At 50.7% G+C, this 12,139-nt stretch overlaps 2 protein-coding genes across 2 annotated transcripts; one reads left to right on the forward strand and one right to left on the reverse strand.

Moving 5' to 3' along the window:
• Positions 1-407: 407 nt before the first annotated feature.
• Positions 408-8,175, forward strand: B0H65DRAFT_426650 (uncharacterized protein; the record flags this gene model as incomplete). Its single annotated transcript, XM_062824642.1, has 3 exons — positions 408-7,544; positions 7,739-7,945; positions 8,104-8,175. 3 exons carry the CDS (start codon positions 408-410, stop codon positions 8,173-8,175), a joined length of 7,416 nt encoding a protein of 2,471 aa, XP_062681752.1.
• A 924-nt stretch (positions 8,176-9,099) lies between these two features.
• On the reverse strand, positions 9,100-9,887 carry B0H65DRAFT_425483 (Metallo-dependent phosphatase-like protein; the record flags this gene model as incomplete). Its single annotated transcript, XM_062824579.1, has 2 exons — positions 9,100-9,750; positions 9,819-9,887. The coding sequence occupies 2 exons, from the start codon at positions 9,885-9,887 to the stop codon at positions 9,100-9,102; spliced, it is 720 nt and encodes a 239-aa protein (XP_062681753.1).
• Between the last annotated feature and the right edge of the window lie 2,252 nt (positions 9,888-12,139).

The raw sequence follows: 12,139 nt of genomic DNA on the forward strand, positions 1-12,139 counted from the left end.
GACTTTACCTAGGTAACAAGTACCTACGACTTTTTTTTCCAAGGAGGGAAAAACCGACGACAGGCAGAACACTGCAACCAGCCACTACCTAGGCCAACCGCCAACCTCGAAATCTACACTAGAACCGCTTCAACGAACTCAACACTCAGCGCCGAGCGATAGCCATCTCCACCTCATCACGATCGCTACTAGGCATTATCACCACACTAAACGGCAACAGTCTTTGCATACTCGGCACCACACAGCACAAGGCGCATACATCGACGACCACAATCCTCGCATGCTGGCACTGGGTGCTTGGAACGACGGCCTGCGTACCATGATCGAAACATGACTCGCCCCGACACGACGTCCTCCCCACGAGCCCGTTATCCTTGAGTCCGCCGATTTCCCTTCTCTCGGCGACCATGGAGTCAGTCGCGATACCTCCACAAGACGACCAGCAGCAGCTCGATCCCCCGGCCCGCATCTTCGAACGACTACGCCAAATCGCCGGCTTTGCTTGGGACGAGACTAAACCGCCTTACCATTCTACCTACGACAACTGGCACGTCTTCGGCACCCGATTTGTTTCGCCCTTTTCGACCACCGGAACCCCGGCCCCCGCCTCCCCGGCACCATATCCTAACACGAGCCCGTCGTCTTTAGCAAAGCTAGCGCCCGGCCACCGCGCATCTCCCCAGGACCGCCCAAACGTTTCGGCCTCTCACAGCGACGCCGGCAGTGATCGTTCCGTCACCTCTCCTCCCACCGTTGCCCACCATGCTACCGATGCGCCTGTTGTCGAAGAGCTCGTCGTTGCCAGAATATCCTACCATGTCCTCCGCGAAGAGAGGGCCTACCATATCGCCAAGAGCCTCGTTTCGACTGTTGACCCCAATGCCGAGCACATCGCGAGACCGATAGACCTCATTCGTCTGAACCCCTTGCCAGGCGATCGGGGGACCATCGTTGTGGCCATCTATGCGTATTCTGGGGAAAATTATTTGTTCAAGGTGTTGGATATGGGCCCCGCCTTCTTCTACGCCGATAAGCATAATGACCGATGGGAGGCGCAGCGCAAAGAGCATCCAGTCCTCGAAGAGCCCATATCACTGCAGCACTTCCTGGATTTTGCCATAGGCGCTGCCCAATGCCTGGAGATGCTTCACCATAGCCAAAGCATTGTCCACGGCGAAATACGTCCCGACGCCTTCCATTACAACCTCGAACTAAACAGAATAAAAATAACGTCACTCGGCTCCGGTCTACGGTCCTTTGAGCACGGTTTAACAAGCACTGGCTGGTCTACACTATCGAAGGAGGTGGGCGCCCGCCATAAACTCCAGTACATCAGCCCTGAACAGACCGGACGAATGCCTGCCGAGCCCGACACTCGCACCGATATCTATTCCCTCGGAGTTTTGTTTTGGAGTCTCTTGACACAACAGCCCGTGTTCCAGGGCGACACACCGCTTGATATCGTCCAAGGTGTCCTTGGCCGTAGGATACCCAACGTGTCCCAGATACGAATGGATGTTCCCGACGTGATTGGCCGCATCATCCAAAAGTGCACTTCCAAGAATGTGAGCGATCGGTATTTTTCGGCCAGTGGCCTCCGGCACGATCTGGTCAAGGTGCAAGAGCTGCTTGGGTCCGGCGATTCCCAGAGTCTCAAGGACTTCCAAATTGGTTCTCGAGACGTATCTTCCTCCTTCCGGCTTCCGACCAATATGATTGGCCGCGACCGCGAGCGATCCGAGCTTCTTAAAGTCATCGAGCGAGTATCCAAGAGCCATGGGATGAACCACAAAGGTGGGGTAAATTGGGGTTCAGATGGATCTGTCTTGTCAAACGACGTTGTTGACAGTGTTGAAGTCTCCAGTGAAGGCGCTAGCTCAGCCGAAGGCTTGAACAGGCAGTCCGGCTCATGGGCCCTCCCGGATCCGAGAAACAGAGTCAGCTTGCCCCCTTCGGCCCTAGGAACGATTTCGGTGACCACCTCGGGCGAAACGACCTCTTCAGGCACGTCAACGGGTACCTCGACGATCTCGGGAGGTAATCGACAGTCTCGCCAGTGGGACAAGCCAGCCTTCGAAACAGCCAGCTTAAACGAGAATGTCAGTTCCGATGCCTCGCGGGGCAGTGGATTGCTAAGCGAACCTACCTCGACGATATCACGCCAGCTCGGTTCCAAGTTCCGAAAGCAGAGACAAGGCAATTGCGAGGTGGTGATCATCGAGGGTACCGGCGGTCTAGGAAAGAGTTATCTGGTTCAGTCAATACTGGCAGATGCTCGCAGGAGAGGCTATTGTGCCACTGCCAAGTTTGAAACGGCAAGGAGAACTGCCTTTGGCCCCCTTTTGCAGCTGCTATCGTCTCTCTTCCGTCAGGTCTGGGGCGAGAGAAACACCGAAACCCCCTTTCATCAAGCACTCAAACACCATGTCCGGCCTGTGTGGCCTACGTTGCACAAGGTCCTTGGCCTCCCCGAATTCCTCCTAGGCCCGCCCGATAACATCCCACAACGATCCAACTCCACTAGCTCACAGGGCGGTGGCCAGCCCGCGTTGAAACGACGCGGATCGTCTCCAGAGTTTGGTTGCAATAACATGTACCGACATTCCTCGAAAGTATCGTCCGCCACCCAGACTTCACAAGAGTTTTTAAGGGCTGGTGGCTCGACGCAGACTTCCCGCCTTACGAACACCTTCCTCGATGTACTGCGGATGTTTACACACTACAAATTCATTTGCTTCTGTCTTGATGACCTGCACTTTGCGGATGACGAGTCACAGGAGCTCATTAGCCAGATCATTGGGGCGCGGATGAAAATGGTCATGATCATCACGTACCGCCCAGAAGAGATCGAGCCCGAGAAAGTCCTGCAAATTCTCAGCCCACCAAAGTCCGAAGAACTACCACGAGGAGCAGGCGCGCCAATAATGACCAAAATAAAGCTAACACCACTGTCTGAGGACGACATAATACACTTCGTATCGTCGACACTCTGTCTACCGAAGGAAGATGTCACGCCTTTGGCTCTCGTCATCCAATCCAAGACAGCTGGAAACCCCTTTTATATGCGTGAGATGCTCAATGCCGGTTATAGAAAGAAGTGCATCTGGTATGACTACCTGGTTGGTGAATGGAAGTACGACCTGGACAAGCTCTTCGACCAGTTCCAAGGGGAACAAAACTACGACGTTCTCGACACCGCTTTCATCACCCGACGCTTGAGTGAGCTGCCGCCCGCCTCACGGTCAATTCTCGCTTGGGCTGCGTTACTTGGACAGACTTTCTCGTTTGACCTTATCTGCCGACTCATGACTGGCGAGTTTCATTTCGAGGAAGACAAGGACAAGGGACAGCAAGAAGAAGATTGCTCATATATCATACCCGCAGACGAGTCCGTTGCTGGACTTGAAGCAGCCATACAAGCCTGCATCATTGTTCCAAGCGATAGGGATGATCATTTTCGTTTTGTCCACGATCGTTACATCCAGGCTGCTGCCGCATTACAAGAGTGCAATGCTCGAAAAATGCACTTTGCCATCGCCCAAACACTACTCAAGTACCACGCCAACGATCGCGCTTACAGGGACAATGCGGCCTCCCATATTTGCGAGTGCGTAGATATCATCTGCCAGCAAGTGTCTCACCGGCGTTCGTATCGGACATTGCTCTCCCGGTGTGCCCAAGAAGCAGCCGTGAGCGGCGCAAGACCTACTGCAGCGAAATATTACGGCAACGCTGTAGCGCTACTTCAACCTGACCCTTGGAACGACGATGCGGGTGATTCCTCTTATGAAGAAACTCTCCAACTCTACATCCAAGCAGCCGAATGCTACCTTTACATGGGCCTTCACACCGCCGCCAATGATCTACTCCAGACAATCCTCGCCAAGGCAAGGACGGCAGTTGACAGGGCCCCGGCATGGGTACTGCAGTCACGGGTTTTTGCTCAGGGCGGAAACTCCGAACAGGCATTGGACTCGCTCAGGTTGTGTTTGAAAGCTTTGGGTGTAGGCTTCGATGACAACCCATCCTTTGAGAAGTGCGACGCCCAATTCGAGCGCTTGTCAGTACGGATACAGGCAATGGATCGCAGCGAACTGGTCAACCCGTCCAAGACGGAAGATATCACTCTTGCATCCCTTGGTGCCGTGCTCACCGAGACCGTTAGTGCTGGATGGTGGAGCAACTGTCTGTACTTTTACCAACTGGCGCTCTCTATGATGGAGTTACACTTGGAGAAAGGGTCATTTCCACAGTCCGGCCTGGCATTCCTATACTTGGGTATCATCGCCCTGACAAGGTTCAACCTGGTGCAGTTCACTGTTCAGTTGGCCGGCATCTTCTTGGAGTTGCTAGAGAAGTATCGCGACCCAGATTCAATGGCCAGGGGTTACATGATCTATGCCAACTTTGTCGGTCATGTTCAGTTCCCGCTTGGCGCTATCGCCAACCAATTTGAGGCATCGGTCGAGTACGCCGCTGCTGTGGGAGACCGCATCTCTGCCATCCTTTGCTTTGGCCTAGCTGCACAGCTGAGATTCTTTGCCAGCGAAAATATTTCCGACGTCGAGGCTTTCTGTCAATATGGCTGTGAGGAGGTACCGGACTGGCATCTGGATACCCGTGGCGGTGCAATTCTCATTGCCATTCGACAGGTGTGCCGTGCCTTGCAAGGGAAGACGCAAGTCACAGATCCTTATGAGGTCATGAGCGACGAACAACACAAAGTCTCAACTTACAAGTCCTGGCTCACAGCCAAGGCCAGCGTAGAGAGGACACTCATGTTCTACGAGTCAATCGAGATTATTCCGCTCTTCCTGTATGGGCATTATGAGCGGGCTATTGAGATCGGAGAGGCTTGTTACAAGAACAGCAAGATGATCTGGTCGGCCAGGAACACAAAACTCGCCCAGTGGTTCTACGCCTTGTCCTTGGCGGCTGTGATCCTCCGCGAACAGCAAGACCCTCGACGCTTGGCAGAAGATGAGGAGAAGTTCAAGAGTCGGGTGGAGGAGACGATTGAGAAGATCGATGAATTGAACAAGGGGCTGAAGGACTGGCAGGCGGTTAATAATGTCAACTACCTGGCTTGGTCAAAGTTGCTGGATGCTCAAATATCAGAGATCCGTGGCCAGTATGGGGATGCCATTCGGCAGTATGAAGAGGCGTTGGATCATGCTTCGGAACACAATTTCCTCTTCGAGGAGGCCCTGGGCAATTACCTGATGGCTAGCGTCTTCATTCGCCACAAGGGCAGGCGCTCTGCCCGGTCTGCCCTTCGCGACTCTATCGCTCTCTACCGCCAGCTTGGTGCCACGGGAATTGCCGACCTCATCGAAACCGGTCATAGTATCTTGCTCCATGGCCCCATGCGCAACCCTCGCACAGCTGATGCTGGCGTTCAGACCGATTTTACTGGCGACGCTGCGTCTGTTCAATATCGGGCAGCGGACGAAGAAGGATTGGAGGACGAGGAGGAGACGGCGCAGGCTGCGGTGGCAGCGCTGAAAGGGGAACGCATGACGGCGTGGAGAGGCTCAATGCAGCCGGAGGCTGGGGTTGGCTTGCCAGCACTTGATATGATCGATCTGCACGCGATTTTGGTCTCATCCCAGGTCATCTCCTCGGTGTTGAGGGTTGATGAGCTTCTCAAGACCATGTGCGACGTGATCTTGCAGACGTGCAGCGGGTCCGCTACCCTGGCAGCTCTCGTGGTGTATGAGGATGAGAAGGTGAAGGATGGTTCGCCCCTGTGTGTTGCTGCGAGTGGTGACCCCGATAAAGGAGCCGAGGCGCACATTCCCGGCATTCCCCTCAGCGGAACCGACCTCGTCGCCGAGAACGTCATCCTGTACTGCTCTCGCTTCCGTGAGGTGGTCTTCCTCCGGGACCTTGTGAGCGATGAGCGGTTCGGCAACGTCAGTGAAAGTTGGCTTCGGAGGAACCCCAACAGCAAAGCGGTCATTGCCATCCCGATCTTGCATGGTTCTGAAAACCCGCTCCTTGGCGTCTTGTACCTCGAAGGTGTTCCCGGCTCATTCACAGACCGAAACGTCACTGTTCTGCAGCTTCTCGTCAACCAGATCGGAATCAGTTACTCGAACGCTCTGGCCATGAAAGCTGTTGAAAAGGTCTCGGCCGAGAACGTCTCCATGGTGGCGCTCCAGAAGCGTGCTTTGGCTAAAGCGGTTGAAGCAGAAACCAAAGCCAGAAATGCCGAAGCTGAAGCCATCCGGAACGTGAAGCTTGCTGAAGAAGCCGCGAAGGCGAAGTCAATTTTCCTCGCCAATGTCTCTCACGAGCTGCGCACGCCCCTCAATGGTGTGATTGGAAACTCGGAGCTGCTCAGGGATAGCAACTTGAACAGGGAGCAACTGGAGATGGCTGACTCAATACGTGTGTCGGCAGATCTGCTTCTTACGGTCATCAACGACATCCTGGACTTTTCAAGGATGGAGGCAGACAAGATGAAGCTCTACATTATCGCATTCAACCCGGAGGAGATGGTTCGCGAAGTCGTCCGCGCAGCATCGTACAGCAACAAGGAAAAGACATCCAAGAAGAACGTCAAGATCGTCCACGACATCAATCTTCCTCCCATGTTGATCTACGGCGATCCCATTCGTCTTCACCAGGTCCTCGGCAATCTCATCGGCAACAGTCTGAAGTTCACAGAGGATGGCTCCATCACCATCGGGGCCAAGGTGGACTCCGAAACCACAGAGAAGGCGACGTTGACCTTTTGGGTCAAGGATACCGGCATCGGCATTTCACCACAGCAACTCGACAAGCTCTTCCTTCCCTTCAGCCAAGCCGACGAGAGCACAGCGCGGAAGTATGGCGGCAGTGGTCTCGGTCTCAGTATCTGCAAGTCACTGATCGAATCGACCATGAAGGGCAAGATCCGCCTGGAAAGTGAGGAAAACGTGGGGACAACCGTCCGGTTCACCGTCACGTTTGATAAGGCCAAGCCGGAGGTGATGGCAGGTGATACCCAGAGTACTTCGCCCGTTCAGATGGAGCCTCCACGGGACCGCCAACCGCGGCCACTTCCGGGTGCTGTGGAAAACGGCGATGTCGGCAGCGATCAGGTGCCGAGACCCTACATCGATCTCACCCATATCCCACGCAACCAGCTTCGAATATGCATTGCCGAAGACAATTCCATCAATGCCAAGATTGCCATGCAGTATATGCACAAGCTGGGTTATCCGAACGTCGACACCTATGACAACGGCCTGAAAGCAGTTGAGGGTCTGCGGGAGAAGGCGCGGCAGGGAAACCCGTATCATATCATACTAATGGACGTACAAATGCCAGTGCTGGATGGTTATGAGGCGACGAAGATGCTGAGAAACGACCCGATCGATGCTGTCCGCAAGATTCTCGTGATTGCCATGACGGCCTCGGCCATTCAGGGTGATCGAGAGAAGTGTCTCGCCGCGGGCATGAACGATTATCTCGCCAAACCGGTACGAGGGGAGTTGCTGAAGAGGAAGCTGGATACTTATCTGGGAGCGAGCGCGAGCATGAGTTTCAGTACTCAGGTTGGTCAGCCCAAAGTCACCACTAACACCACTGCCACCACTGCCACAGCCTCCACCACCTCTTCAACTCCCATCACAACCCCAACAACCCCCATGACTCCCATAACCCCAGATCAATGAGACCAACGATTTCTTGACATTCGAGAGTTGTGGTGTGCGAGTGCTTAAAGTCTGACGCCTCAGCTTGTGAACAGCGTTTCCTCGAACGGCGCTTTGCACAAAGACCCGGCAGCCCCCAACCCATCAACCCCGGCAGCAGCAGTCCCAAAAAAGATGTTGACACTCCACTTTCCTCGCCCGTACCACCTCCTCTGGCTGATAACACCGCTGCTTCTGCTTCCACTGTCAAAATCGGAGTGGGATCCGCTGCGGCTTCTCTTCGAGAGGTGGCGGCCAACAACGTGAGCGGCGGTGATTCGAGACCGTCTTCACCCAAACTCCTTCCTCTCGGCAGCAAGAACAACAACAGCAGCAACCACAGAAGAGGCAGCTCACTCGATATCCGCCTGCTCCGCCGCTCAGAGTCTGCGACAAGCCTCAGTAACGTCACAAACACCAGCGGCGGAAGCAGCAGCGGCAGCAAGAAGACTTCGTTGGACAGGCCTTTGTCCTTTCCATCTTCGTCGTCTAGCGAGCGGCGAGGATCGGTGCCGGACTTGGCAGCTGGTGGTGGTGGTGGTGACAAGCGGCAGCCTAAGAAACTAGTGAAGGCTCGGAAGTGATTTCGTTCTTCCCTTTTCATTTCTTCATCTCATTTGGGTCTTGCGGGTGGAAAATGTCAAGGAAGGGGAAGTGAAAGTGAGCAGGCATTCTGGCGGCCATGGGAAGTTGGACGGGCAAAGAAGTTTTTGGCGGTGCGATTCAAAAGAAACAGCCATATACCATAGAAAGAAAGAGTTTCAAAGATAGAGCGGCAGAGGGAAATGAGAAGGTGGGAAAGGCTGAGATCATAGGGAGGACATGTATAGGAAGCGAATTGCGGGATGAGAGACGGATGTATGTATGGGTTACATATCCTGGTTACCTCCGGTTTATACGTGTCTGGTGTGGTATGTGATTGTGCTTTCTGTATTTCTACTTGATTTTTTGTTTTGGGACGGAAAGGGGATGGAATATGGATCGCGGGTTCACATCATGATGAGCGGTGCAGCGAAAAGCATAAGGAACTAGTTAGTGCATGAAATGGGTCTTTTCTCGATTATTGTTGGCGCATCGTGGGAATGTGAAAGGTAGGAGGTTATCTGACGACATTATTGCTAATGTTTTCCGCGTCTTCCCTTGCAATCATTCTGGATCGTTCTGTCCTTTGGTTATCATGTCCCGTCTATATATCTACAAGTCACATTTCACAATTGGGTATCATAACAACTACCATCTCTCAGTGTAAATATAGCTTTGAAGCCAATTAGCTGCCCAGTAGTGAACTTGTCCCCTTAACCACAGAAGACACAAAAACAATTCAGGTGGTATATTATCATCTCTTGCAACATCGCTTGCTTATCTTGCTGAATCCATTCATTTTCCTCCTCCGCACTCTGCAACGAAGTCATCAAAATCATGACGACGATACCGAAGCCGCACCAGAAGCCGCCGCCCCAGCACCAGCAGCAGCACCGCCCGCCCCCGTCGGCTCAACCGGTTTCGTATACGTAACCTTCTCAACCGCCACGTTCTCCACCCCCTTTTCATCCCTCCTCAACTGATAAACATAAAGCGTCAACGAAATTCCCTGAACATCCATCAGACAAAAGCTCGGCACCACCTCCTCGTCTTCATCGAACCCCTTATCCTGCTCTTTTTGTCCTTCTCCATTGCTGCTGAGGTTAACAGCCCACGAAGCAGCAGTAGTAGTAAACGCCCCCGTCGCCGAACCCGGGTTCACAAAGAACTTGTCCATGTACTCGAAGCACTCGAACTTGTGCGTGCCGCCCCAGCAGAGTACGTCCACGTCCAGACGGTTGGCTTCGGCTAGCAGCAGGTCGGGTTCGTTGGACACCAGGGTGAATCCTTCGAGGAAGCCGATGCGGAGGTTGCCGTGCGTGACGACGGAGGTTAAGGGGAGGGAGGTCGCTTCGACGTCCATCCGCCCGCGAACGATCTTGAGGTCCGGAGCGATGGTGCGGAGGTATTCGTAGGTGGAGCGGTCGGTTAGGTTGCCGAGGCAGAGGGTTTGGGAGATCTTGCCGGGGGCGAGGAGTTTTTTGAACTGGAAGGAAGGGGTGTTAGTGAGGTTGCTGGTGTTGTGAGGAGGCGGGGGGGGAGAGGGAAACGTACTTTGGCGGGAATGTCCAGGGCCCGGTCTGGGATGTGGAGGTCACCGATTACGAGGATTAGGAAGGCCATTTTGGCGGATTGTTTAGATGCGCTTGAGGATAGAAGGTAGCTGGGAAAGTTGTTGTTGTCTGTTCAAAGGAGGCGCCGTGAAGATGACGTGTGCTGGAAGCCGTTGAGGTACAAGGAACTGGCGTTGTCGGTCAGGCAGCTTGTAGAGGGGCGTGGACTACCGTAGTATGAGTGTGCGCCGTGGTCTGATTCGTATTATGGTATTATTCGGCGTTGTCTATTTCGCGACAAAAACACCAATTGGCCGGGAGATGATGATGCGTCTGGTCGTCGATGTTGTTGTTGACGTCTCGAGTTCGAGCTTCGTCGGTGGGCTGCAGTGCGACAAGTGACAAGTGACAAGTGACGGAGGGGAGCCGATGTGGAGACGCGCGGACCTTGTCGGGCAAGCTGACAGCGACGGGGCCGGGAGTGTGACATGCGATGAGGTGAACTGAAGCCAAGGAACCCGGGAGCTTGGAGGGCTTGGCCTGCCGCCGCCGTGCCGCCGTGCTCCAGCTGCAGCCGGGTGTGGTCCCTCTCTGCCCTCAACCTTCCTCCCACAACAGCCGGAACAGTGGGGGTGCTTCAGGACTTCCATCAGTGGGGGACCTGAGGCTTGACACAACGCCCCCCCTATCCCCGCATTTTGAGCCTCTCGTCCCCACTCCCCAACCTCGAATGCGAACGGAGCGGTCCTGATAAATCTACTGTGTTCTCTAGTTAAATCTACGGTCCCCACATGCTGATACATGCTTAGTTATGTCAGCCACACTAGAATTTAGCGGTTAGCAATATCGATTAATATTGTCACTAATAATCCTCTCTGTCGTAACGTTGTATCGTATAAATCTTTATAATTTAAATTAGCAAATTGAAACTATCACTATCGCTAATATTATCACTATCGTAAGTCGTATAGTATTAAGGGGTAGAGAGTATTAATTAGCTGTTCGTCCTATATACTAATTTATTATACAGATGTTTGAAATTATCAACTTTACTAATTCTTTAGAGAAGGCCCGCGCGCTTAGCCTAGCGCCTTCGATCGAAATTACTTTTATTATTAAATACAAAGTTCCTTTCCTTTTCCTTCCTATTGTATTAAAGAAGGAGGTTAAAAATAAGGTTATTTCCTTTAAGGGCGTAGAATTATTATTTACATTAGAGCTGTATCCTTTCAATAAGTTCGATAATTGTACGTAGCCTACTTTTGATACCCTCTTTCTCAATACGAAGAAAGCGGCGTAAGTAATTGGTTTTACCTTAATAAAGAGGTAGGTATTTAATTACCGCTTAAGTAAGTTGTTACAGTATAATTTCGAGTATTTAGAGGGCGCGAAGTTAAGTAGTAGTAATAAAAATTTAAATTTAATAATAAAGCTTCGCTTATTAAGTAAAATTAGTAAGAAGGATTGTAAATAGTAAATTAAAGTTATATTGAACGTTAAAATAAATTGTTAATCTCTTATTTTTCTTTATTTAAATTATTACTATATTTTCGATATCGAGGTCGCTAATTATTTTATTATTAACCGTTACTTTAATTGTACGGAAAATATTACTACTAATATCGTTCGCCTATTGAAATAATTAAAAAGATTTATATTAAATATTACTTTCACCCTCCGTAATAAATTCTTTAGTATCAAATTAGTAAGGTACGACGTTTTTAATATATTATGGGGAAATAAAGCGAATATTATTAGTAAATCAATATTTATTTAATAATTTATTAATATTTTAGTAACCAAAGAGGGGGTTATTTACGCGTTTTATTATAATGGCAGGCGCGTTAATAGTTTTATCGATTGCGTTTTTTAGACGTACGATTGGTACGTGGAGTAGTTAAGGAAGAATTTAAAGGTTTGGAGTATAGATTATATATAAAGTTAATAAGCTTAATATATTTTTCTTTTAGATTTGCGGTGTTATTGCTATGTATATTATTTTTAATATCAATTATTATCTATTAAGTATGGAGAAGGAGGGTTACTTTTTGTAGATTTTTAAGTAATTTAAAGATTTTCTTACTATTAAAGAAATTCTCCTTCCTAACGTCATTATTACTAATTTCGATAAAGTATATAAGAAAGTTATACGGTAGGTTTTTAATAATATTATTTAATATTAAATTTATTTATAGTACGTTATAAAGAATATAATTTTTAATATTAAAAAGAAGTGGGTTAATTTTTTCGAAGGTATAGTATTTAGGAAGTAGGGTAGTAATAATAATTATTTATATAATGAGGAGGATTGTAAGGTTTCTT

Source organism: Neurospora tetraspora, assembly GCF_033439725.1.
Source record: "Neurospora tetraspora strain CBS 560.94 chromosome Unknown B0H65scaffold_4, whole genome shotgun sequence".
NCBI lineage: Eukaryota > Fungi > Ascomycota > Sordariomycetes > Sordariales > Sordariaceae > Neurospora > Neurospora tetraspora.